Genomic DNA, 27,982 nt, shown 5'->3' with positions numbered 1-27,982 from the left:
ACTCAACTGTCAAAGGCAAGGTGAACATAACTATCATAATGGACAGCAGAGGCAAAAGAGCAATCAGAATAGTCTGACTCATGTAGATCTCTGGCATCAGTTATTAATCATGTGTTCCTAGAAGTGAAAATGATAGGAAGCCTACTGTGTTCTTATTTAATTTATATAAGCAGAAAACTTCCAGGTCAAGTGGACAAAAGACTAATTTGAATTATAAAAACAGAAAATCACAGCCCCTCAATCAATTTCCAGACTTAAACCAGTTTACAGACCTAGAATCCCTTGAATGAAGGGGAGGCTGGGTCCCCTTGAGGAAGGACCCCACTACACTGACAACAATTTATGCTGTTAATCTTTCTCCCATCCTTCCCCATGGAGACCTATGGCTTTTTACCAGAGTAACTGTGTATTGGGAAAAGGGAAATGATTGACATGTCAGGGATTACTGAACACTGTCTCTGAGCTGACGCTGACTCCAGGGGACCCAAAACATCATTGTGGTCCTCCAGTTAAAGTAAAGGCTTATGGAATTTTAGCTCAAGTCTGACTTACAGTGGGTCCAGTGGGTCCCTGGACTCGTCCTGTGGTCATTTCCCCAGTGCCAAAATGCATAATTGGCATAGGCATACTTAGCAGCTAGCAGAACCCCCACATTGGCCCCCTGTCTGGTAGGATGAGGGCTATTATGATGGGAAAGGCCAAATAGGAAGGCCAATTATGGCTGCCTCTACCTAGAAAAATAGTATATCAAAAACAATGTCACATCCCTGGAGGGGTTGCAGAGATTAGTGTCACCATTAAGGACTCAAAAGCTGCAGGGGTTGTGATTCCCACCACATCCCCATTCAGCTCTCCTATTTGGCCTGTGAAGAAGACAGGTGGATCTTGGAGAATGACAGTGGATTATCATAAGCTTAATCAAGTGGTAACTCCAGTCGCAGTTACTGTACCAGATGTGGTTTCATTGCTTTAACAAATTAACACATCTCCTGGTATCTGGTATGTAGCCATTGATTTGGAAAATGCCTTTTTCTCCATTCCTGTCCATAAGGCCCACCAGAAGCAATTTTACTTTGGCTGGCAAGGTCAGCAAAATACCTTTACCATCCTACCTCAGGGGTATATCAACTCTCTGGCTTTGTGTCATAATCTTGTTTGGAGAGACCTTGATTGATTTTCCCTCCCATAGTATATCACACTGGTTCATTACATTGATGACATTTTGCTGATTGGATCCAGTGAGTGAGAAGTAGCAAACACACTGGGCTTATTGGTGAGACAGTTGCATGCCAGAGGATGGAAAATAAATGACTAAAATTCAGGAACCTTCTACCTCAGTAAAATTTCTAGGGGTCCAGTGGAGTGGGGCCTCTCAAGATATTCCTTCTAAGGTGAAGGATAATTTCCTGCATTTGGCCCCTCCTACAACCACAAAAGAGGCTTATATGGGCCTATTTGGATTTTGGAGGCAACACACTCCTCATTTGGGTATATTACTCCTGCCCATTTATCGAGTGACCCAAAAGGCTCTCACTTTTGAATGGAGTCCAGAACAGGAGAAGGCTCTACAACACGTCCAGGCTGCTGTGCAAGTTGCTTTGTCATTTGGGCCATATGACCCAGCAGATCCAATGGTGCTTGAGGTGTCAGTGGCAGATAGGGATGCTGTTTGGAGCCTTTGGCAGGCCCCCATAAGTGAATCACAGTGGAGACTTCTAGGATTTTGGAGCAAGGCCCTTCCATCTTCTGCAGCTAACTACTGTCCTTTTGAGAGACAGCTCTTGGCCTGTTACTGGGCTTTGGTGGAAATTGAACATTTGACTATGGGTCATCAAGTCACCAAGCAACCTGAACTGCCTATCATGAACTGGGTGCTTTCTGACCCATCTAGCCATAAAGTGGGGCATGCACAGCAGCATTCCATCATCAAATGGAAGTGGTATATATGTGATCGGGCTCAAGCAGTTCCTGAAGGCACAAGTAAGTTACATGAGGAAGTGGCTCAAATGCCCATGGTCTCCACTCCTGCCACCCTGCCTTTTCTTCCCCAGCTTGCATCAATGGCCCCATGGGGAGTTCCCTATGATCAGTTGACAGAGGAAGCAAAGACTAAGGCCTGGTTCACAGATGGTTCTGCATGATATGCAGGCACCACCTGAAAGTGGACAGCTGCAGCACTACAGTCCCTTCCAAGGACATACCTGAAGGACAGCAATGAAGGGAAATCTTCCCAGTGGGCAGAACTTCAATCGGTGCACCTGGTTGTGCACTTTTCATGGAAGGAGAAATGGCCAAATGTGCAATTATATACTGATTTATGGGCTGCAGCCAGTAGTTTGGCTGGATGGTCAGGAACTTGGAAGAAGCATGATTGGAATTTTGGTGACAAAGAAATTTGGGGAAAAGGTATGTGAATGGACCTCTCTGAGTGGTCAAAAACTGTGAAGATATTTGTATCCCATATGAGTGCTCACCAACGGGTGGCCTCAGCAGAGGAGGATTTTAATAATCAAGTGGATAGGATGGCTCGTTCTGTGGACACCACTCAGCCTCTTTCCCCAGCCACCCCGTCATCACCCAATGGGCCCATGAACAAAGTGGCCATGGTGGCAGGGATGGAGGTTACACATGGGCTCAGCAACATGGGCTTCCACTCACCAAGGCTCACCTGGCTATGGCCACTGCTGAGTGCCCAATTTGCCATTAGCAGAGACCAACACTGAGCCTTTGATATGGCACCATTCCTCAGGGTGATCAGTCAGCTACCTAGTGGCAGGTTGATTATATTGGACCTCTTCCATCATGGAAAGGGCAGCGGTTTGTCCTCACTGGAATAGACACTTACTCTGGATATGGGTTTGACTATCCTGAACACACTGCTTCTGCCAAGACTACCATCTGTGGACTCATGGAATGCCTTATACACCATCATGGTATTCCACATAGCATTGCCTCTAACCAAGGCACTCACTTTACAACTAAAGAAGTGCAGCAGTGGGCTCATGCTTATGGAATTTACTGGTCTTACCATGTTCCCCATCATCCTGAAGCAGCTGGGTTGATAGACTGATGGAGTGGCCTTTTGAAGTCACAATTACAATGTCAACTAGGTGACAATACTTTGCAGGGCTATGGCAAAATTCTCCAGAAGGTTGTGTATGCTCTGAATCAGCGTCCAATATATGGTACTGTTTCTCCCATAACCAGAATTCATGGGTCCAGGAATCAAAGGGTGGAAGTGGAAGTGGCACCACTTACCATCACCCCTAGTGACCCACTAGCAAAATTTTTACTTCCTGTCCCTGTGACATTATGTTCTGCTGGCCTAGAGGTCTTAGTTCCAGAGGGAGGAATGCTACCACCAGAAGACACAACAACGATTCCGTTAAACTGGAAATTAAGATTGCCACCTGGACACTTTGGGCTCCTCCTACCTTTAAACCAACAGCCTAAGAAGGAAGTTACAGTGTTGACTGGGGTGACTGTCCCAGACTCTCAAGATGAAATCACTCTACTACTCCACAATGGAGGTAAGGAAGAGTATGCATGGAATACTCGAGATCCCTTAGGTATCTCTTAGTATTACCATGCCCTGTGATTAAGGTTAACGGGAAACTACAACAGCACAATCCAGGCAGGACTACAAATGGCCCAGATCCTTTGGGAATGAAGGTTTGGGTCACTACACCAGGAAAAAAACCACTACCTGCTGAGGTGCTTGCTGAAGGCAAAGGGAATACAGAATGAGTAGTAGAAGAAAGTAGTCATCAATACCAGCTACAAACTACACGACCAGTTGCAGAAATGAGGACTATAATTGTCATGAGTATTTCCTCCTTCTTTGTTAAAAACATGTTTGTGCATTTATATACTTCTACTAAGAAAATATCTGCATTTTATCTCCTTTTTCATTTATCATGTGACATAAGATTTATTGACTTCATATCAACATTTAAATGTTAACTTTATGTAATAGCATTTGGGTTAGGAATTAGTGCACTCTTGGTTGTATGAAAGATAGTTGTATTATGTTGGGAATAATTATGACCTTGTTGTCTTAATTTGAAGATTATCTGTAATTTCAGGAGGTGTGTATGGGTTCACGTTGACAAGGGGTGGACTTGTGATGGTTAATACTGAGTGTCAACTTGATTGGATTGAAGGATGCAAAGTATTGTTCCTGGGTGTGTCTGTGAGGGTATTATCAAAGGAGATTAACATTTGTGTCAGTGGACTGGGAAAGACACACTTACCCTCAATCTGGGTGGATGTGATCTAATCAGCTGGTAGTGCAGCCAGAATAAAAGCAGACAGAAGAACATGGAGAGATTAGACAGGCTTAGCCTCCCAGCCTACATCTCCCGTGCTGGATGCTTCCTCCCTTTGAACATCGGATTCCAAGTTCTTCAGCTTTGGAACTCAGATCGGATTCCTTGCTCCTCAGCTTGCAGATGGCCTGTTGTTGGGCCTTGTGATTGTGTGAGTTAATACTCCTTAATAAACTCCCCTTTATATACACATCTAGCCTATTAGTTCTGTCCCTCTAGAGAACCCTGACTAATACACTTAGGAACACACTTAACCAAGGAGGTGAAAGATCTCTACAAGGAAAACTACAAAACACTGCTGAAAGAAATCACAGATGACACAAACAAATGGAATATATTCCATGTTCATGGATGGGAAGAATCAATACTGTGAAACTGACCATAGTGTCAAAAGCAATCTATAGATTCAATGCAATTCCCAGCAAAATGTCATTATCATTCTTCGCAGGACTAGAAAAACACAGTCCTAACGTTCATATGGAACCAAGAAAGAGTCCACAATCCCAAGGCAATACAAAATAAAAAGAAGAAATCTGAAAGCATCACATTACCTGACTTTAAATTATACTAAAGGGCTATAGTTATCAAACCAGCATGGTACTGGTATAAAAATAGGCAGACAGACCTATGAAACAGAACAGAGAACCAAGAAATAAAGTCAAATACTTACAGCCAACTTATGTTTACAAAGCATACAAAAACAAAGTGTGGAACAGATGCCTTATTTAAGAAATGGTGCTGGGATAACTGGCAAGCCTCACGGAGAAGAATGAAACTGGATCCTCATCTCTCACTTTATACAAAAATCAACTCAAGATGAATCAAATACTTAAATCTAAACCCTGAAACCATAAAAATTCTAAAATATAACAGCCGACAAACTCTTCTAGACATTGGCTTAGGCAAAAAATTCATGACTGAGAACCCAAAAGAAAGTGTAACTACAACAAAAATAAATAAATGGGACCTAATTAAACTAAAAAGCTTCTGCACAGAAAAGAATTAGCAAAGTAAACAGACAACCCACAGAGTGGGAGAAAACATTCACAATCTCTGCATCAGACAAAGGACTAATATCCAGAACCTACAAGGAACTCAAACAAATCAGTAAGAAAAAAAATCCCATCAAAAAGTGGGCTATAAGGACATAAATAGACAATTCTCAAAAGAAGATATGCAAACAGCCAACAAACATATGAAAAAAAATGCTCAACATCACTAATTATCAGGAAAATGTAAATTAAAACAATAATGTGATACCACCTTACTCTTGCAAAAATGGCCATAATAAAAAAATAATAGATGTTGGCCAGAATGTGGTGAAAATGGAACAGTTTTACACTGCTGGTGGGAATGTAAACTAGTACAACCACTATGGAAAACAGTGTGGTGATTCCTTAAAGAACTAAAAGTAAAACTAACATTTGATCCAGCATTCCCACTACTGGGTATCTACCCAGAAGAAAATAAGTCATTATATGAAAAAGACACTTGAACACACAAGCTTATAGCAGCACAATTCGCAATTGTAAAAATACGGAATCAGCCCAAATGGCCATTAATCAACAAGTGTATAAAGAAATTGTGGTATATATAAATATATATAATACACCATGAAATACTAGTCAGCCATAAAAAGGAATGAAATAATGGCATTCTCAGCAACCTGGATGGAACCAGAGACCATTGTTCTAAGTGAAGTAACTCAGGAATGGAAAACCAAACACCACATGTTCTCATTCATAAATGGGAGCTAAGCTATGAGGATGCAAGGCATAAGAATAATACAATGGACTTTGGGGACTCGGGGGAAAGGGTGGGAAGGGGGTGAGGAATAAAAGACTACAAACTGGGTACAATGCATACTGCTCGGGTGATGGATGCACCAAAATCTCAGAAATCACCACTAAAGAAAGAACTTATTCATGTAACCAAATACTGTTCCCCAAAAACCTATTGAAATAAAAAAAGTTAAAGTATACTATAATTTTTTAAAAGTGTATCATATCTGTAGCTGTTACATTGTGAATAGGACAAAAATAATCAAATAATTTTCCATTATTTAAGAGATATTATCCAATGCAGCAAGGAAGTCACATCATTGACAAACAGGTCAAGATTCAATGTCTTTGTCATTTTACTCTATATTATTTGTTAAGATAAATGAAAATACCAACAGACATTCATGTGAGAACTACACTTGTCAATTACAACCATAGATAGGTCATGGATAGAAAAGTTCAGCAAAAATCGAGGAAAACATTCTATGATAATTGATAATAGGGAGAATTATATGTTTTATTACTATTTTTAAACTATTTACCAAACATTCTTTATATCAGTGAAATTTATAATATATGTATATGCATACATATATATGCACATATATGTGTATTAAGCATTTACCAGGCCAACATCAGCTACACAGCATGCTAATTCCACTTATTAGAAAAGTTTCTTGGTCTAGTTTAAAGTGAACAACACAGTAGAACTATTATCTATGGTACCTGCTCAGAACTATAATGCAAGGAATAATATTTTAAGTTTGATCAGATGAATTCCACTAATACATATTGTGCTGAATTTTTCCGACTGTACTACTGTTTCTATAAGTAACCACAATCCTTCCTATATTTTTGAAAATACTTGTTTTTTAAAATGCATCCTTTCTTCAATAAAAATGCTGTCTTTATTGTATACTAAATTTCCTAATGCATAATGAGACACTACCTTACTCCTGCAAGAATGACCATAATTTAAAAATCAAAAAGTAATAGTTGTTGGCGTGAATGTGGTGAAAAGAACACTCTTTTATACTGTTGGTGGGAATGTAAACCAGCACAACCACTATGGAAAACAGTTTGGAGATTTCTTAAAGTTATAGAAGTAGAGCTATTATTTGATCCAGCAATCCCACTATCAGGTATCTACCCGAAGGAAAAGAAGTCATTATATGAAAAAGACACATGCACAAGCCATGTTGATAGCAGCACAATTCACAATTGCAAAAATATGGAACCAACCTAAATGCCCATCAGCCAACAAGTGGATAAAGAAAATGTGGCATATATACACTATGCAATACTACTCAGCCATAAACTAAATAAAATAATAGCTTTTGCAGCAGCTTGGGTGGACCTGGATGCCACTATTCTAAGTGAAGTAACTCAGAAATAGAAAATCAAATATTGTATATTCTCACATACAAGTGGGAGCTAAGTATGAGAATGCAAAGACTTAAGAATGATATAATGGATTTGGGGGACTTGGAGGGAAGGGTGGGAGGGGAGTTAGAGATAAAAGACTACATATATTAAGTATGGTGTACACTGCTTGGGTGACAGTTGCACCAAAATCTCAGAAATCACCACTAAAGAATTTGTCCATACGACTGAAAACAACCTGTTCCCCAAAACTGTTGAAATTTTATAAACCCTAAAAAATCTGGGTATAAAAGGAACATACCTCAACATAGTAAAAGCCATATATGACAGACTCACAGCTAGTATCATACTGAGTAGGCAAAACTCAAAGCCTTTTCTCTAGGATCTAGAATATGACAAGGATGCCCACTTTCACCACTGTTACTCAACATAGTACTCTTAGCTAGAGCAACTAGACAACAGAAAGAAATAAAGGGTTTCCTAGGCCAGGCGAAGTGAGTTACACCTGTAATCCCAGCACTTTGGGAGGCTGAGGAGGGAGGATTGCTTGAGCCCAGGAGTTCGAGACCAGCCTGGGCAACAAAGTAAGGCCTCATCTCAAAAACAGAGAGAGAGAGAGAGAAGACATAAAGGACATCCAGATTAGAAAGGAAGAAATCAAATTATCCTTGTTTGCAGATGATATAATCTCATTTTTGAAAAATCTAAAGACCCCAAAAAACTATTATAACAATAAATTCAGTAAAGTTGCCAGATACAAAATCAACATAAAAAAATTAGTAGTATTTCTATATGTCAACAGTGACAATCTGAAAATGAAATTAAAAAGTAATCCCATTTAAAATAGCCATGAATAAAATTAAATACCTAGGAATTAATCAAAGAAGTGAAAGATCTCTACAATGAAAAATGTAAAACGCTGATGAAAGAAATTGAAGAGGACACCAAAAAAGATATTCCATGTTTACGGATTGGAAGAATCAACATTGTTAAAATGTTCATACTACCCAAAGTAATCTACAACTTCAATGCAATCCCTGTCAAAATACTGTGGACATTCTTCACAGAAATAGAAAAGACAATCTGAAAATTTATATGGAACTACTAAATAGCCATAATACCTAAAGATATCTTGAGCAAAAAGAATAAAACTGGAAGAATCACATTACCTGACTTCAAATTATTTCATAGAGATATAGTAACCAAAACAGTACAGTACTGGCATAAAAACAGACACATAGACTAATGGAACAGAATAGAGAACCAAAAAATAAATCCACATACCTATAGTGAACTCATTTTTGACAAAGGTGCCAAGAACATACACTCGAGAAAAAGCAGTCTGTGCTGGGAAACTAGATAGCATATGCAGAGGAATGAAACTAGACCCCTATCTCTCACCATATACAAAAATTGAATTAAAATAGATTAAAGACTTAAATCTAAGACATTAAACTATAAAACAACTACAAGAAAACATTGGGGAAACTCTCCAGGACATTGGTCTGGGCAAAAATTTCTTGAGTAATACCCCGTAAGCACAGGGAACCAAAAGAAAAAATAAATATATGGGATCACATCAACTTAAAAACCTTCTGCACAGCAAAGCAAGCAATCGACAAAGTGAAGAGACAACACACAGATTGAGAGAAAATATTTACAAACTACCTATCTAACAATTGATGAATAACCAGAATATAGAAGGAGCTCAAACAACTCTATAGAAAAAAAAAAATCTAATAATCAATTTTAAAATGGGCAAAAGAGTTGAATAGATGTTTCTCAAAAGAAGACATACAAATAGCAAACAGGTATATGAAAAGACACTCAACATCACTGATAATCAGAGAAATGCAAATCAAAACTACAGTGAGATATCATCTTACCACAGTTAAAATGGCTTTTATCCAAAAAACAGGCAATCAAAAATGCTGGAAAGATATGAAAAAGAGGGAACCTTTGTACACTGTTCGTGGGATAGTACAAGCACTATGGAGAACAGTTTGGAGTTTCCTCAAAAAGCCAAAAATAGAGCTACTAAGTGATCCAGAAACCCCACTGCTAGGTATATAACCAAAAGAACGGAAATCAGTATATTGAAGAGATAACTGCACTCCCATGCTCCTTGCAGCAATGTTCACAATAGCCAAGATTTGGAAGCAGCCTACATGTCCATCATCAGATGAATGGATAAAGAAAATGGGCTGGGCGCGGTGGCTCACGCCTGTAATCCCAGCACTTTCAGAAGCTGAGGTGGGCAGATCACCTGAGGCCAGGAGTTCGAGACCAGCCTCACCAACATGGAGAAACCCTGTGTCTACTAAAAATACAAAATTAGCCAGGTGTGGTGGCACAAGCTTGTAATCCCAGCTACCTGGGAGGCTGAGGCAGGAGCATCGCTTGAACCCACGAGGTAGAGGTTGCGGTGAGCCAAGATTGCACCATTGTACTCCAGCCTGGGTGACAAAAGTGAGATTCCGTCTAAAAAAATAGAAAAGAAAATGTGGTACATATACACAATGGAGTACTATTCAGCCATAAAAAAGAAGAAGATCCAGTCATTTGCAACAACCTGGATGAAACTGGATGTCATTATGTTATAAGTGAAATAAGCCAGGCACAGAAAGACAAACATCATATGTTCTTACTTATTTGTGGTACCTAAAAATCAAAACGAGGCCAGGTATGGTGGCGCATGCCTGTAACCCCAGCACTTTTGGAGGCTGAGGTGAAAGGATCACTTGAGCGCAGGAATTCAAGATCAAACTGGGTAACAAAGTGAGACCTCATCTCTACAAAAAAAAAATCAAAAAACTAGCTGGGCCTGTGGTCCCAGCTATTCAGGAGGCTGAGGCAGGAGGATTGCTTGAGCCCAGGAGGTCAAGGCTGCAGTGAGTTCTGTTCATACCACTGCACTCTAGCCTGGGTGACACAGCAAGACCTGTCTCAAAAAGGAAAAAAACAAAAACAAAAACATTTGAACTCATGGAGATAAACAGTAGAAGAATGGTTAACAAAGGCTAGAAAGTTTAGTGGGGTGTGGATAGAAGGTGGAGATTTTTAATGAGGACAAAAAATAGAAAAAAATGAATAAGACATAGTATTTGATAGCAGAATAAAGTGACTATGGTCTAAATAATCTAGTTGTATATTTTAAAATAACTAAAAGAGCATAATTGGATTGTTTGTACAAAGAATAAATGTTTAAGGGAATGGCCATCCCATTTTCCATGATGTGATTATTGTGCATTGCATGCTTGTATCAAAATGTCTCATGTACCCCATAAATATATACACCTATTGTATACCCATAAAATTAAAAAAATTAAAACAACTATGAACAGAGTAAACAGACAACCTACAGGACGGAAGAAAATATCAGCAAACTATGCATCCAACAAAGGTCTAATATCCAGAATCTATAAGGAACTTAAACAAATTAACAAGCAAAAACCAAACAACCTCATCAAAACATGGGCAAAGGGCTGGGCGCAGAGGCTCATGCCTGTAATCCTACCACTTTGGGAGGCAAAGGCAGGTGCATCACTTAAGATCAGGAGTTCGAGACCAGCCTGGCCAACATGTCAAAACCCCATCTCTACTTAAAATACCAAAAAAAAAAATAAAATAAAATAACTGGGCTTTGTGGCATGTGCCTGCAGTCCCAGCTACTCAGGAGGCTGAGGCAGGAGAATCGCTTGAAACCAGGAGGCGGAGGTTTCGTGACAGAACAAGACTCTGTCTCAAAAAAAAAAAAAAAAAAAAGGCAAAGGACATAAACAGCCACTTCTCAAAAGAAGACATACACATGGACAATAAGCATATGATAAAAATGCTCAGCATCACTAATCATTAGATAAATGCAAATCAAAACCACAGTGAGATACCATCTCACACCAGTCAGAACGGCTATTACTAAAAAGTCAAAAATAACAGATACTGGTGAGGTTGCAGAGAAAAGGGAATGCTTATACACTGCTGGTGGGAATGTAAATTAGTTCAGCCACTGTGGAAAGCAGTTTGAAGATTTCTCAAAGAACTTACCATTCAAGCCAGCAAATCCCATAACTGTGTACATAACCAAAGGAATATAAGTCATTTTACTATAAAGACGCATGCATGTGTATGTTCATCATGGCACTATTCACAATAGCAAAGACAGAGAATAATCCTAAATACCCATCAATGATGCACTGGATAAATAAAATGCAGTACGTTGGCCAGGTGCAGTGGCTCATGCCTGTAATCCCAGCACTTTGGGAGGCCGAGGTGGGCAGATCACCTGAGGTCAGGAGTTCAAGACCAGCCTGGCCAACATGGAGAAACCCCGTCTCTACTTAAAATGCAAAACTTAGCCAGGCAGGCGCCTGTAATCTCAGCTGCTCAGGAGGCAGGAAAATTGCTTGAACCCACGAGGTGGAGGTTGCAGTGAGCCGAGATTGCACCATTGCACTCCAGCCTGGGGGACGAGAGTGAGACTTCGTCTGAAGAAAATAAAATAAAACAGAATAAAATAAAATGCAGTACGTATACATCATTGAATACTATGCAGCCATAAAGAAAGAAAAAGATCATGCCCTTTGGAGCCCATTGGATGGAGGTGCAGGCCATGATCCCAAGTGAATTAATATAGAAACAGAAAACCAAATGCTGTATGTTCTCACTTATAAGTGGGAGCTAAAAGAGAATGTGAAAAGACAACACCCTCAATGAGAAAATCTTTGCAAATCATATATCTAATAAAGTAATTGCATCTAGAATACATAAAGAACTCTTAAAACTCAACAATCGAAAAATGAATAAACCAATTAAAATTTGGGCAAAAGATCTGAATAGGTATTTCTCCAAAGATGATATAGAAATGACCAATAAGCACATGAAAAGAGGCTCAGGAGGAAGCAAAAGAAGGTTATGGGGCTTTTGATGGTGTTGAGAATTGAAGAACTCCAAAAAGTGCCAATAAGTACTCACTGGAAAGCATAGTAAAACAATTTGAGAACAATAGTCATCAGTGGAAGGGGGGAAATTGAAGGTCCTAATTCAATTATCCCTCAGTAAGAGAAAAAAATGCTTTGAAACGAGAGATGAGAAAACACAGTAAAATATTAGAAATACAAGCAAATTCAAAACTTAGTGGAAGGGACTACAAATAGATTGGATTGTGCTAAACCTGTCTTAGCCCTATGAACTTCTCAACTAACGAATGTCTTCTTGCAGCAAAAACCCCTATACTGAGGAGGAACTGATAGGAATGGAGTCCATATGAAGCAAAATGGTGGGGGTGGGGGACAATTAAACAAAGGAAAAAGGTCCAAGTAAAAAGGGTAAATGGTGTCACAAAGTAAGATATTAAAAAATTATATTTTTATCATTTCAGGACAATAGCTGAATAGAAATCTATAGAGCAACAAAGATAGGAAAATTATGCTGGTCTGTTTCTTCTAAAATTATGGGGAAATGATTTTCATACAAACATGAACATAAGAAAAGGATTATGGGCAAATCTGACACAAAATTATTTTTAAAGGTGGGGAAAAATAATTATGCTAAAGGAAATAAATACACACAAGAAAGAAAATTCCACAAATTGCTATATAATATTTGAAAACAACTTAAACATTTTTAGAAAATAATGAAAAGCTATGCAAGGACACATAAATCAGAATTAGAGATACTCAGTAATGATATGATTGGAGGAAAAAAAAGCTTAGCAAAGAGAGATGAGAAAACTCAGTAAAATATTAGAAATAAAAGCAAAATAATTTTTTCAGAAATAAACACCAAACCAGAAGGCACATAACAGCAAATAAACACTATGGATAATGCCTAAAGAAAGCTATAAAATGGAAAAAAGAATAAAAAGTAAAATTGTTTTTAAAAAGAGCTAGGTAGGATTTAGAAGTGTCAGCTACAAAAGAAAGGCAAAGAATATCTCATACAAATATAAATGGAGTCATTGAAGAAGAAATCTGAAGTAATAAAACAGAAGAAATACTAAAATCTATAATTTAAGAAAACTTTCCAGGAAAATAAACCTCAAAAATACTTGTATATAAACTAAAATAAAATTACATTGTCATTCAACATCTTTAAAATGAGAATATAATAGCATAGAAAAAATGTATAACTATGGAAAGAAAGTCAGAATCAGGGATAATTATATAGAGGGGAATTATTTCAAGTTATTTGAAACTTCTCATCTGTAACACCAGGAGCCATAAGATACTGGAATAAAATAAGTGTATTTAAAAATCAATTCAACAGAGGACTTACATTACCAGTATGCAGAACTGGTAATTCGAACCAACCATACCATTGGAGATATTTTAAAATGATAAAAGTATCTAACAACTAATAAAGTCACAGCGAATTAACAGGTAGAGATTCTGAAAAAGACCACAAATTCAGAAGGTAAAGTAACTTTCTGGCCACTTTGGATCTGGGTTGTTTCTATATAAGAGGTAGGGCATCAGGATGGCTGAGTAGTCTAAGGTACCAGACTCAAGACAAGGAGTGAATTCTAAAAACAGTAAAAGAAAAGTGACAAGTCACATATAAGAAAATTCCCATTAGACTAACAACAGATTTCTCAGCAGAAACTTTACAGGCTAGGATAGAATGAGATGATATATCCAAAGTGCTGAAATTTTTTAAACTATCAGCCAAAAATACTATACCCAGCAGAGCTATACTTCAGAAATGAAGGAGAAATAAAGTATTTCCCAAACAAGCAAAAACTGAGGAAGTGCATTACCACTAGACAAGTCCTACAAGAAATACTTAAAGGAATCCTACAACTGTTTGGGTTTGTTTTTTTTTTTCCTTTTGTGAAGAACAGGGTCTTGCTATGTTGCCCAGGCTGGTCTTGAACTCCTGGACTCAAGCGATCTTCCTGCCTCTGCCTCCCTCAGTGCTGGGATAACAGGCATGAGCCACTGTGCCCAGCCAAGAGTCCTATAAGAATCATCTGAAAGCTTAATGAATGATGTCTACCACCATGGAAATGCATGAAAGTATAAAACTCACTAGTAGAGCAAATACACAAAAGAGAAAGAGAAAGGAATTAAAATTTATCATGACAATATACCACCAAATTGTAAAGGTAAACAATAAAAGAAGAACAAAGGGTATACAACACAATCAGAAAACAATTAACAAAATAACATGAGTAAGTCCTCACCTATCAATAACAACCTTGAATGTAAACAGGCTATACTCCCCAATTAAAATAAATATGCTGAATGGATACAAAAAACAAGACTCAAGTATATGCTGGCTACAAGAAACTCATGTTAGCTGTCGAGACGTATAGACTGGACTTGAAGGGACAGAAAAAAATATTCCACACAAATAGAAACAAAAAGCATGTGGAAACTTCTATACTTATATCAGACAAAATAGACTTTATCTTAAAAAACATAAAAAGAGACAAAGAAGGTCATTATATAATCATAAAGGGATCAATTTAGCAAGAGAATATATGACTGTAAATATGTATGTATTCAAGACTGGAGCACCCAGATATATAAAGCAAATTTTATCAGTGCTAAAGAGAAAGATTGATTCCAATACAATACTTGTTAGGTACTTCAACATCCCACTTCTGGCACTGGACAGATAGTGTAGACAGGAAATCAACAAAGGAACATTGGACTTAATCTGCACTATAGACCAAATGTAGCTACCATTTACAGAACATTTCATCCAACAGCTGCAGAATACACATTCTTCTCATTATCAAATGAAACATTCTATAAGATAGACCATATTTTAGGCCACAAAACAAGCCTCAACAGCTTTAAAGAATCAAAATTATATCAAATATTTTCTCAGATCACAGTGGAGTAAAGCTAGAAATCAATAACAAGTAGAACTTTGGAAACTGTACAAATACATGGAAATTAAACAACATGCTCCTGAATGACTATTGGGTCAATGAAGAAATTAAGAAGAAAATAAAAAAAATTTCTTGAAACAAATGAAAATGTAAGCAAAACATGCCAAAACCTACGGGATACAGCAAAAGCAGTACTAATAGGGAATTTTATGGCAATAAATGCCTACATCAAAAAAGTAAAAAGGTTTCAAATAAACAACCTAATGATGCACCTCAAGGAACCAGAAAATCAAGAACACACCAAACTAAAAATTAATAAAAGGAATGAAATAATAAAGGTCACAGCAGAACTAAATTAAGTAGAGACTAAAAACAAAATTAAAAGGATCAATGAAACAAAAAGTTGGTTTTTGAAAAGATAAACAAAATGAATAAACTGCTAGGTAGACTAACCAAGAGAAAAAAGAGAGAGAATATTCAAATGAAACCAGAAACAAAGGAGACATTACACTGATACCACAAAAATCCAAAAGATCATTACAGACTATTACAACTACACAGTAACAATTGAAAAGCACAGAGGAAATGTATAAATTACTGGACATGAAGAAGTCACCAAGATTGAACCAGGAAGAAATAGAAAACCTTGCACAGACCAATGAGTATTAAGATTGAATTAGTAATAAAAAGTCTCCCACAAAGAAAAGCCTAGAACTGGATGGCTTTACTGCTGAATTCCACCAAGCAATTAAAGAACTAATACCCATTCTTCTCAAACTATTCCAAAAAACTGAAGAGGAAGGAATTCACCCTAACTCACTCTATGAGGCCAGCATTACCTTGATACCAAAACTAGACAAGGACACAACAGAAAAAGAAAACTATAGGCCAATATCCCTGATGAACATAAATGCAAAAATCCTCAACAAAATGTTAGCAAACCAAAATGAACAACACATCAAAAAGATAATATACTAAGGTAAAGTGGGACTTATCCCAGGATGCAAGGATGGTTCAACACACACAAATCACAAGTACATCACAGCAACGTAATGAAGGAAACAAACAATATGATCATCTCAATAGATGCAGAAAAAGCATTTTATAAAATTCAACTATTCTATTACCAGAAATTAAAGCAAAATAATATTTCTATTTTCCCTTCATGATAAAACTGTCAACAAATTAGGCATAGAAGAAACATACCTCAACATAATAAAGGCCATATATGACAAATCCACAACTAACATTATACTGAATGGGAAGAAGCTGAACACCTTTCTTCTGAAAACTGAAACTAGACAACGATGCCCACTTTCACCAATTTTATTCAACATAGTTCCAGAAGTCCTAGGCAGAGCAATTAAGCAAGAGAAAAAATAAAAGGAATTCAAATTGGAAAAAAAAGAATTCAAATTGTCCCTCTTTATAGACATGATCTTGTATATAGAAAAACCTATAGACTCCACCAAAAAACTTTTAGAACTGATAAGTGAATTCAGTAAAGTCTCAGGGCGGGGCATGATGGCTCACACCTGTAATCTCAGCACTTTGAGAGGCCAAGGTGGGTGGATCACTTGTGCCCAGGAGTTCCAGACCAGCCTGGGCAACATGGCAAAACTCTGTCTCTACTAAAAATACAAAAAATTAGCCAGTCATCGTGTTGCACACCTGTAGTCCTAGCTACTCCTGAGGCTGAGGTGGGAGAATCAGTTGAACCTGGGAAGTTGGGGCTACAGTGAACCATGATCATGCCACTGCACTCAAGCCTAGGTGACAGGAGTGAAACTCTGCTTCAAGAAAAGACAACAAGTTTCAGAATACAAAATCAACATACAAAAATGAGTAGTGTTTCTATACACCAATAATGAACTAGTGAAAAGGATATTAAGAAAACAATCCCATTTACAATAGCTACTAAAAATAAAATATTTAGGAATTAATTTAACCAAGGAGGTGGAAGTCCTCTACAATGAAGACTACAAAACACTGATGAAAGAAATTGAAGGAAACAGAATCAAATAAAAAACATCTCATGCTCATGAATTGAAAGACTTAATGTTGTTAAAATGACCATACTATCCAAAGCAAGTTGCATATTCAATACAATCCTCCTGGTATAAAAATACCAGTAGCATTATTCACAGAAGTAGAGAAAACCATTCTAAAATTCATATAAAACCACAAAAGATCCTGAATAGCTGAAGCAATACTCAGCAAAAAGAACAAAGCTGGAGGCATTACACTACCTGACTTCAATATATACTATAAAGTTTTAGTAACCAAAACAGCATGATATTGGTATAAAAACAGACACATAGACCAATGAAACAGAATAGAAAATCAAAAAGTAAATCCATGTATTTATAGCCAACTGATTTTCAACAAAGGTGAAAGCACACCTTCAACACACAATGGGGAAAGAACAGTCTCTTCAATAAATAGGGCTAGGAAAACTGAATATTCATATGCAGAAAAATGAAACTAGACCCCTAACTCTCATCATATACAAAAATCAACTCAAAATAAAGACTTAAATGTAAGACAAAACTATAAAACTACTAGAAGAAAACAAAGGGGAAACACTTCAGGACATTACTAGGCACAGATTTTATGGCTAAGACTTCAAAAGCACGGGCAACTAAAACAAAAACAGACAAATGAGATTATATCAAACTAAAAAGCTTCTGCACAGCAGGAAACAACAGAGTGATGGAAAAACTTGTAGAATGGGAGAAAATATTTCCAAACTATTCATACAACAGGGAACTAACACAGAATACACAAGGAATCCAACTCAACAGCAAAACTATAATAATAATAATAATAATGTGATTAAAAGCCAGGCAAAGGAACTAAACAGACATTTCTCAAAAGAAGACATAAAGATGATCAAGAGGTATATAAAAAAATGTTCAACATCACCAGTCATCAGGGAAATGCAAATCAAACCACAAAGAGATATCATCTTACTGCAGTTAGAATGGCTATCGGTAAAAAGCAAAAAATAAGAAATGCTGGTAATGATACAGAGAAAAGGAAACTCATAAATGCTGTTGGTGGGAATGTAAATTAGCAGTGCCACTAGGAAAATAGTATGAGAGTCCCTCAAAAAACTACAAATAGAACTACCATATCATCCAGCAATTCCAATATTGGGCATTTATCCAAAGAAAAGGAAATCAATATGTCAAAATGATACCTGCACCTCCCATGTTTACTGCAGCACTATTCACAGTAGCTACCACGTGGAATCAACCTCAATGTCAATCAACAAATGAGTGGATAAAGAAAATGTGGTGTATATGCACAACAGACTGGTTAGTAATTTTTCTATCCATTTGGCTTCTCACAAGTCCAGCTTGAGCTTCTTTACAGTATGACAATCTCAAGGTAGTCAGAATTCTTGCATGGTGACAGGCTTCCCCCAAAACAAATATTCTCAGAGACCAAAGCATACTGTAAGACTTCTTGTGACCTGACTTCATAAATCCCAGAATGTAATTCCAACATTAAGACCGGTCAAAGTTCAAGGAGAGAAAAATTAGACTCTGCTTCTCAGTGAGACAGTAGCAAAGAATTTGTGGAATATGCCCATAATACTAAAAGGTTTAAAATAAAAGGCTGGGAAGAGGACATCTCCTGCAAACACAAATAAAAAGAAGAGAAATGAATCAGTATAATTAATATAAAAATACTTCAAAGCAAAAACAAAAATCGGAAAGCAGAATTCTGAAGAAAGTAAATTCATAACAGTAAAATGTTTAATTTACTAAAAAGATATACTAATTCTAAATTTGTATGCACCTAATAATATAGCTTTAAAATAAATAAAGCAAAAACCGAATTCTAATATCTAAACAAATATATATTTATGGTGGAAGATTTTAACACACCTCTGTCAATAATTGATACAGTAGGCAGCTTTTTAAATGGTTACAGTACAAATTTTAATAACATTACTAACCAAGTTAACCCTGCACCTAATAATTGCATCACACACAATTATATTCAAGCATACATAGGATGTCCACAAAACGTACATATTATGCCACTAAGCAAGTTCCCACAAATTAGAAAGGTTGAAATTGTATATTCTCCATCCATACTGAATTTTAATTAAAAAAATAAAAAGGTAGTTGGAACATTGTTATATAGTTAAAAGTTGGCCGGGCGCGGTGACTCATGCCTGTAATCCCAGCACTTTGGGAGGCCGAGGTGGGCGGATCACGAGGTCAGGAGATGGAGACCTTCCTGGCTAACACGGTGAAACCCCGCCTCTACTAAAAATACAAAAAAAAAAAAAAAAAAAAAAAAAAAAAAAATTAGCCAGGCGTCGTGGCAGGCGCCTGTAGTCCCAGCTACTCGGGAGGCTGAGGCAGGAGAATGGCGTGAACCTGGGGGACGGAGCTTGCAGTGAGCCGAGATTGCGCCACTGCACTCCAGCCTGGGCGACAAAGCGAGACTCTCTGTCTCAAAAAAAAAAAAAAAAAAAATTTAAATATGACATAAACTGTAAAATACTTGGAACTGAAGGATAGTGGAAATGCTGCATGTAAATACTGGTGGGATGCAGCTAAAACATTAATTACATAGAAATTGATTACTTTAATACATATAGTAGAAAAGAAGAGCTAAAGAGTAATGACCTAAGCATTCATTTCGAGAGGTTATAAAAGTAAGCTAAAACAAACAAAAGAAAATTGGCCAGGAACGATGGCTCACACCTGTAATTCCAACACTTTGGGAGGCCAAGGCGGGCCATCACTTGAAGCCAAGAGTTTTAGACCAGCCTGGGCAATGCAAAAATCTTAAAATGTTAACTCGTTTCAATTCCTCTTGAGTCATATGCTATTTTGTCACATTTTAAATATCATAAGAGATGATTATTTTGTTTATACAATTAATATTCTTTTAAATAAACATACAAAACAGATTCAACAAAGCTAAAAAGTGGGCTCCTTTTTGAAATAACTGATAATATGACAACCTGTTGTGCCATTTATCCAGAAAAAAGAGACAGGAAGCAAAAATAATATCAAGAATGGAAAGGGAAATATCACTATAGTTTCTGTAGAAAGTATGAGCATATAACTGAGAATTTAGATTAAACAGGAAAATACCTGAAAAAATATTGTCTACATAACTGATTCAAGAGTAAATTAAACTCTGAATGGTCCTTATACTATTAAAATTGAGTCAGTAATCAGAAATATTCCCACCAATCAAAATCTTGATACAGATAACTTCAACAGTGAGTTCTCCAATCAAATAAGAAGTAATTCAAAGATTTTATAAACTTTTACAGGAAACAGAACATTTTCTGGAAGTTTTCAAAGATTATTCTTCTTTGTTAAGTATTCAACTTATGCTAGATTCTTATTTATAACTTGAATACTTAACAGAGAAGAAATTAGGAAGAAAAACAAGGACATATCAGTATCACCTGGAATAAAGATGCAAAAATATTTTGGAAATTTAACAAAATAAGTAGTATATAAAAAGGATTATAAATTATAATCAAATTATGTTTATCCAAGGAAGTAGAGGTTGATTTGCCATAAGAAAACCACAAATCATAAATTCAACACATGAACATTGCCAAAGAAAAAATTTATACCTCCCTCAAAAGATGCAGATAAGATATTTGATAACATTCAACCTCAATTATAATGTTTTAATTTTTATGTTGAGACATGGTCTCACTCCGTCACCCAGGCTGCAGTGCAGTGATGTGATCACAGATCATAGATCACTGATCAACCTCCCCAGATCAGGCTATCCTTTTAAAATAAAAAAAAATTGGATAGAATAATTCCTAGAGCTCACAAAGGGCTGGAAATATTTCACATTCCTACCAGTCAGAGAAGAGAGACCTGTTAATGCACAGGGCATTAGGTGGTGTCCTCAGGAAAGTATTGCTGTAATAGAAGGCCAAATTAGTGCTGCACTAAAAGCTGCTCTGAATGTGTGCTAACAAATCTTAAAATGAAGCCTTGAAAGGAATAAATTGGTACCAAGCAACTTCAAGTCAGAACTAAGTCCAAGACTCTTTAAAGCAGAGTTTCTCAACAGTTTTGGAACTACTGACATTTTGAGCTGACTAATTCTTTATTGTTGGGGGACTGTCTGTGCACTGTAGGATGTTTGGCAGCAATTGGATGGTGTTTAGCAGCATCTCAGAGCTCCATTATTAGATGCCAGTAGCAATTCCCTAGTTGTAACAACCAAAAATGTATCCCAGCATTGCCAAATTATCTCCTGGGTGGGAGTAGAGGGGGCAAAACTTTCTTATCGAGAACCACTGCTTTAAAGGAACACACACACACACACACACACACACTCCAGCATCTGACAATGTAAAATTAACAATGTCTAGCATCTTATCAGAGATTACCAGTCATGCAAAACAGCAAGAAAATATATCCATATAAGAAGATAGATCAAAAAAGCAAACTAAGGACAAAAATGTTGAAATTAGCAGACAACAAAGTTAAAACATCTATTATACAGTCACCAATACCTTTTGGAAATCCCTGCAAACTTCGGAAAAGAAATAATAACAAAAAACCTACCAGCTCTCTCTATATATGTATTATACATGTGTTAGTAATTATCTGAATGCAAATAAAAAATTGAAAGAAGAATCACAAGATATTTTGCATGGGATACATGAGAGGGGAACACTGATGTGCCTAGAGAATAAAAAAGTAGAGACCAATCAAAACAGGTTTAAAAAAGAAAAAAGAAAGAAAAGTGCACTTAAAAAAAGTATTTATGTGAAAAGTTATGGAGCTCTTTAAAATAATATCTGTGTGGGTAAATGTATAAATTAAATTTTAAAAAATTTAAATTTAAGATTATGATTAGCCTCATTAAAACAAACATTTTCTAAATGTTTAACTTCTCACAACGTGCAGAATTTTTTGTAAATGCTCAATTGCACAATAAGTACTTAGAACTATTAAGAATACAACAGAAATAAAATATTCTTGTTTTGCACATTTCATTATGGTTTCTGAGTTAAGATTTCACTCTGAAGAATAATCCAACACATAATGTCCAGAGCAGAGTTGTTAAATTCGATAACAACTAACAAAATTAAAATAAAAGGGAAGAATAATTTGAAATTGGCAGGAAAGATGTCTTAAACAACTGCAAAGAAGGCTAAAGTGTTTACTAAGATAATATCTAAAAAGATAAGCTTACCTCTTTCAAGCATTCTGAGTCCTCCCTCTGGCCTGTTCCCTCTGCAGAACCCAGACAAGGAGGAAGGCTGGGACTGAAGGCCATGAGGTCCGTCTTAGGTGGGCCCTCCCCAGAGCACACCCTCTGCTGCCTCTGCTGCGAGTACGACCAACTCCCTACCGCGCTAGAGCACACCAGAGTGGGCTTGCCCAGGGCGCACGCGCCCTCGGTGCGCGGCGACGAGCACCGCAGCGCAGTATACAGTAGCAGCGTGAGCACCAACAGGCTGGACACTGCGCAGATGGCAATGATCAGGTACACGTTGACATCCACCAGCGCCGCTTCCTGACCCACAGCGCCTGCGGACGCCCTCGACGACGCCTTTGGCTGTTGGCCGCTCTCCACCAACGACAATAGTACCGTTGCCGTGGCCGTCAGCGCGGGCTCACCGTGGTCCTTCACCAGCACCAGAAGGCGGTGGCGCCGGGCGTCCACCTCGTCCAGAGAGCGTGTTGTGCTGATCTCGCCAGTGTACAGCCCCACACGGAACGGGATGCGCGAGCCGACCGCCGCCGGCTGCAATTCATACGAAAGCCAAGCATTGTAGCCGGAATCGGCGTCCACTGCGCGCACCTTCGCCACCACGTGGCCTGCACCCACCGACCGCGGCACCAGCTCGCTCACTGTGCCTCCAGCGCTGCCAGCTCCGGGCGTCAGTAGAGCCGGCGCGTTGTCGTTCTCATCCAGCACGAACACCTGCAGCGTCACGTTGCTGCCCAGAGGCGGCACGCCCGCATCGAGCGCGCTCACCTGGAACTGCAGCAGCTCCAGTTCCTCGTGGTCCAGCGGCTGCAGCACGTACACCTTGCCGCTCTGCGCGTGCACCGACACGTAGCTCGACAGCGCGCGCTCGCCCACCCGCCGCTCCACCAGCGAATAGGACACCAGCGCGTTCTCCTGCGCGTCCGCGTCCCGCGCAGACACCGTGAAGATGTGGCAGCCCGGCGGGTTGTTCTCTTTCACGAACACCGTGTACTCGGACTGCGCGAACGCCGGCGCGTTGTCGTTCACGTCGGCCACTCCCACGGACACGCTGGCCGTGGCCCACAGCGAAGGCGAGCCCCCATCCCGCGCGGTCACCACCAGTTCATAGGCTGACACGCTCTCTCGGTCCAGGGCGCTGTCCAACACCAATGAGTAGTAATTCTTGTAGGTGGACACCAGCTTGAAGGGGACGTGCGGCGTCAGGGTGCAGGTGACCTGTCCGTTTGAGCCAGAGTCACGATCGGACACACTGATGAGGGCAATGATGGCGCTAGGCTGAGTGTCTTCTCTGATGGGGAGTGACAAAGAAGTGATGGTAACCTCTGGGGCGTTATCATTTACATCTAGTACTTCCACCAAAAGGGTACAATGACCCGCCATTGGAATATTTCCTTTGTCAACTGCCTCCACAGATATTTCATACAATTTCTTTTCTTCGAAATCTAGTTTGCCTTTTGTCCTAATTTCTCCGTTGTTGGGATTTATGGTAAATGCATATACCACTGCAGGCGATACAGGCCTTCTAAATGAGTAAACTATATCTCCATTTGTACCATCATCAGGATCTGTGGCATTTAGTTTGATCACTAATGTTCCATTGAATGCGTTCTCTAACATCGTCACTTTATAAACGGATTGGTAAAATTCCGGGGCGTTATCATTCACGTCCAGAATCGTGATGAGCAGTTGAACTGTGCCAGTCAGTTCGGGTTTACCTCCATCACTGGCTGTCAGTAATAAAGTATGTTCCTGAATTTCCTCTCTGTCCAGTGTTTTCCTCAGTATAAGTGATAATGAAGACATTTGCTCACGACTATTTTGTGTGTCCAAAGCGAAATAATCGTTGGGATACAGTCGGTAGGTCAATGCCGAGTTTACTCCAATATCTGCATCGGATGCGCCATCTAGTGGAAATCGAGTTTCTGGAGGTCTAGATTCTGCAATGGTTATTCGTTTCTTGCTTTCAGGAAATACGGGCGGGTTGTCGTTAATGTCCCTCACCTTCACCTCCACATGGAAAACCTGTAGCGGCCTGTCCACGATCACCTCCAGGTGGATGCTGCACTCCGCGCTCCGCCCGCACAGCTCCTCGCGGTCGATCCGAGAATTCACAAACAAAATGCCATTCTGCAGATTTACCTCCAGAAGGTCCCCGTGTGTTTTGGACGCCACCCGGAACAGGCGCGGCACCAGCTCTGCCAGCTCCAGCCCCAGGTCCTGAGCGATGCGCCCCACGAAGGTGCCGTGTTTTGCTTCCTCGGGGACGGAGTAGTGGAGCTGGCCACTACTCGTCTCCCAGGCTGTGAGGATCAGAAGCCAGAGCAGTAGTTGCCGCTGTCTTGGGCCTCCTTGCCAGGAAAACACCATGATACACTCCAAAACCCTCAGAGATATCTGCAATATATACAATGCCTTACCTCAAACTGCCTCTCAACGCCCAAGTTTTATGGCTTCCTAGTGCGGGAGGATTTGCAAGAGGTATTCCGCTTTCTGCTATGTTTTCTGCAGGAAGAAACAAACGGCGGCTCTTTCTTCGCGGAAACGTTCTCAGTGAAGAGCGACACCATGCGCATGAACGTGTAAGTGTAAGTATGACTCAGTCTTCATATTTTCCATTGATGCAGGATTTTTTGCCTGCATTTCCTGACATTTTCACTGCAAATACGTAATTGAAGATTAAATGTTTACCTTCCCAGAAACAGCAAATCACTGCATTCTGCTCAGTATTTGATATTAGTTGACAATTGGTTGATGAGTTTCATCTTGCCACAAATTTATTTTTCCATGTGTAAGACTTCCATGCAGAACTTGAAAAGACAAATATTCGACGTTCATTGTGGGACAATTGATCTGTAGTTCTGCATAGTCACGTAGGTTTTTGTAGGATTGTCCTTTTCCTGTAATATTTTTCAAGACCTCCTCACACAACAGCCATTGACTCCAAAAGGAAACAACAATCACATAAGAATAAAATGGGTGACGGTGAAAAATATTGATAAGCGATATATCAGACTTTGAATAAATACACCATATTTATAAATTTCCCTCAATGTTACTTGAGATGTGGATACAATATTTATATTCAAAAGAAAGTGTTCAGTCAATATGTGTGTGATTTTGTATGTGAGTGTGTGTATGTGCATAAACACAATAATTTAGATACAACAATGATTTAAGGTTTTGGATTCTGTTTTTATAAAATATTCCTGGAACTAGTATTCTATTTATTTAATAGAATTTAACTTACCGCCCCCGGCTGCAATTCATACAAAAGTCATGCATTGTAGCCCGAATTGGCTTCCTAGTTAAATAGAATTTAACCAGTAGGTTAAATTTTCCATTTTCTCTCTCCATCTTACTTCATCATCACTGAGTAAAACCTTGCCATCATTTAAATTGACTCTAATTTTCCAAGAAACAATAGCTAGACAAAGATGTTAACATATCTTTAGCAAGGAAGAGAGGAAGAGGATCTCACTTTTATCTATTGTTATAACTCAAGCCACAAAATCCCAGGCCAAATAGTGTAATGAAAAATATATCATCGCTCCAATAATTATCTGGCCTATTCTGTGCACAACTCTACAGGAAATGACTGTTGGATTTATTTCCATAACTCTGCTCTCCTCTAAAAATTTAGGCCGAGAATTTGGTATTCTCTTACCCTCATCATCCTCTCCTGCTCCATTACTTTTACCAACATAGTATTCCTCTTATAATGGAAATTGTTCATCGACTCTCTAATTCTTCCTATCTGGCTCTACATTTCTTTATTTACCTATTAGACTACATAGTCAACCATTTAAAATATGCCCTTCCAGACACCCTAGAGTCATTCACCTATTTGTATTACTTATCTAACATTTTTTTTAGCCTCCAACACACAGTTACCCTGACAATCCATTTTCTCTATTCTTCCTATTAAGCTGCTCAATACTGTCACTTAACCATGACTATTCTCTTCAAGTTTACTCTCACCTTTACCTCAGTTGGGCTCTCAAGTAAATTAACTCCTCCCTCTTGCTTACAGATTCTTCTGTATTCTCTTCCCTTTCTTCTCAAATTCTCAACCTCATTTCCATCAGTTCACTTTCAGATGATGCACACATTGAGAGATGTCACCAAACAGAAATTCAATAGCTCTCTTCTCAAGTCATTTTCCTTATATTATCTGTTTTCATTGTCTACTAATTGTAAGGAAAAACTGTTCCCACTTTCAAGGTCAACCATACGCTCTTAAGAATCATTTTCTATTCTCTCATAGTTTTCATCTAAATTCTCCTGCTGCCTGTCTTATTTTTAGTATCTTATTTTTTACTTGTTTCTTTCACTCACACTATGAAGATATTCAAACATCTTTAACTAAAATATGTATACACACACTCACACATACATTTAAACGTTCTACTTATGGGGGAAAACCTATTCTGTTTATCTTTTTCCCTTCATGTTTAACTTCTAACATATACTTGATATATTGCACTTTGAGCTTTATTTCAGCTTCCTGTTGTCTATCCTCCTATGATTTTAAGCCTACTATAATAGGTTGAATTGTGGTCCCCAGAAAGTTATGCCCACATCTCAATCCCTGGAACCTGTGGATTTTACTTTATTTGGTGAATGATATGATTAAGTTAAGGATCTTGAAAGGACTTTATCCTGGATTATCCAGATGGGCGCTAAATACAATCACATGTAACTTTGTAAAACCAACACAAAGAGAGAGACATGGAGAGGAGGAGGCAATGTGACCGTGAAGGCTGAGAAGGCTGAGATTGGAGTGGTTCAGCCACAAGCCAAGGAACACCAACAGCCATCAGAAACTGGAAGAAATAAAAACCAGATTCTTCCCTGGGGCCTCCAAAGAGAGTATAGCCCTGACAACACCTTGATTTTGGACTTCTGGTCTCCAATACTGAGACATAATAAACTTTTGTTGTTTTACAGCACCCAGTTTGTGGTCATTTGTTATAGCAGCCACAGGAAGTGACACACTTACCCACCTAAGTACCTGGACACATTGTTTTTCACTTTTCAAATGTCTATCTTGACAATTTTATTCTTTCATAGATTTATTTTTTCCCTAAAGGAGTTGTTCCCAAAATCTATATCAATAATCTCTTCTGAGATCCAGACCCATATTTCCAGTCACAATGGTATTCTCTTAGGACCTCAAAGTAACATTTTCTTAAATGTTCATCTCCATTCCCTACCTGCTCAAATATGCATAAACTGTTTCTCCAACACTGTTCTGCAAGTTGGTTAACGGCAATCTCATCTTCTCAGTTGAACAAACTAAAAAAGTGAGAGTCACCTTCTACTTTTGTTTTTCTCTTATCATTTGTATTGAGTCTGTCATTATTTGGCTGCTTTTACTCTGTCAATGCCTCTTGTCTTTTTCAATTCATTTCTACTGCCAT

At 38.4% G+C, this 27,982-nt stretch overlaps 3 protein-coding genes across 4 annotated transcripts in view; all 3 read right to left on the bottom strand.

Moving 5' to 3' along the window:
- PCDHAC1 (protocadherin alpha subfamily C, 1) overlaps positions 1 to 18,971 on the bottom strand; it is a 38,439-nt gene extending 19,468 nt beyond the window's left edge. Inside the window, exon 1 of the mRNA XM_077937133.1 lies at positions 18,532 to 18,971. The gene's annotated coding sequence lies outside the window, so the exon portion shown is untranslated. The remainder of the gene's footprint in view (positions 1 to 18,531) is intronic.
- The window catches only part of PCDHA2 (protocadherin alpha 2), a 99,180-nt gene continuing 85,496 nt past the window's right edge, over positions 14,299 to 27,982 (bottom strand). Inside the window, exons 2-3 of one of the 2 annotated variants that reach the window (XM_077937131.1) lie at positions 16,962 to 18,971; positions 14,299 to 14,365 (exon numbers count right to left, since the gene is read on the bottom strand). In XM_077937131.1, coding sequence (XP_077793257.1) covers positions 18,888 to 18,971 — 84 coding nt within the window. In that variant the 3' untranslated portion in view covers positions 14,299 to 14,365; positions 16,962 to 18,887. Of the gene's footprint in view, positions 14,366 to 16,961; positions 18,972 to 27,982 lie in introns of those variants that run through there. The other variant, XM_077937129.1, reaches the window with a different exon arrangement.
- PCDHA13 (protocadherin alpha 13) lies at positions 22,521 to 26,891 on the bottom strand. Its single transcript, XM_078004531.1, has one exon. It carries the CDS (start codon positions 24,927 to 24,929, stop codon positions 22,521 to 22,523), a length of 2,409 nt encoding a protein of 802 aa, XP_077860657.1. The 5' UTR covers positions 24,930 to 26,891.

Source organism: Macaca mulatta, chromosome 6, assembly GCF_049350105.2.
Source record: "Macaca mulatta isolate MMU2019108-1 chromosome 6, T2T-MMU8v2.0, whole genome shotgun sequence".
NCBI lineage: Eukaryota > Metazoa > Chordata > Mammalia > Primates > Cercopithecidae > Macaca > Macaca mulatta.
The sequence above is the reverse complement of the archived record's forward strand: the minus strand, read 5'-3'. Positions and strand labels throughout refer to the sequence as shown.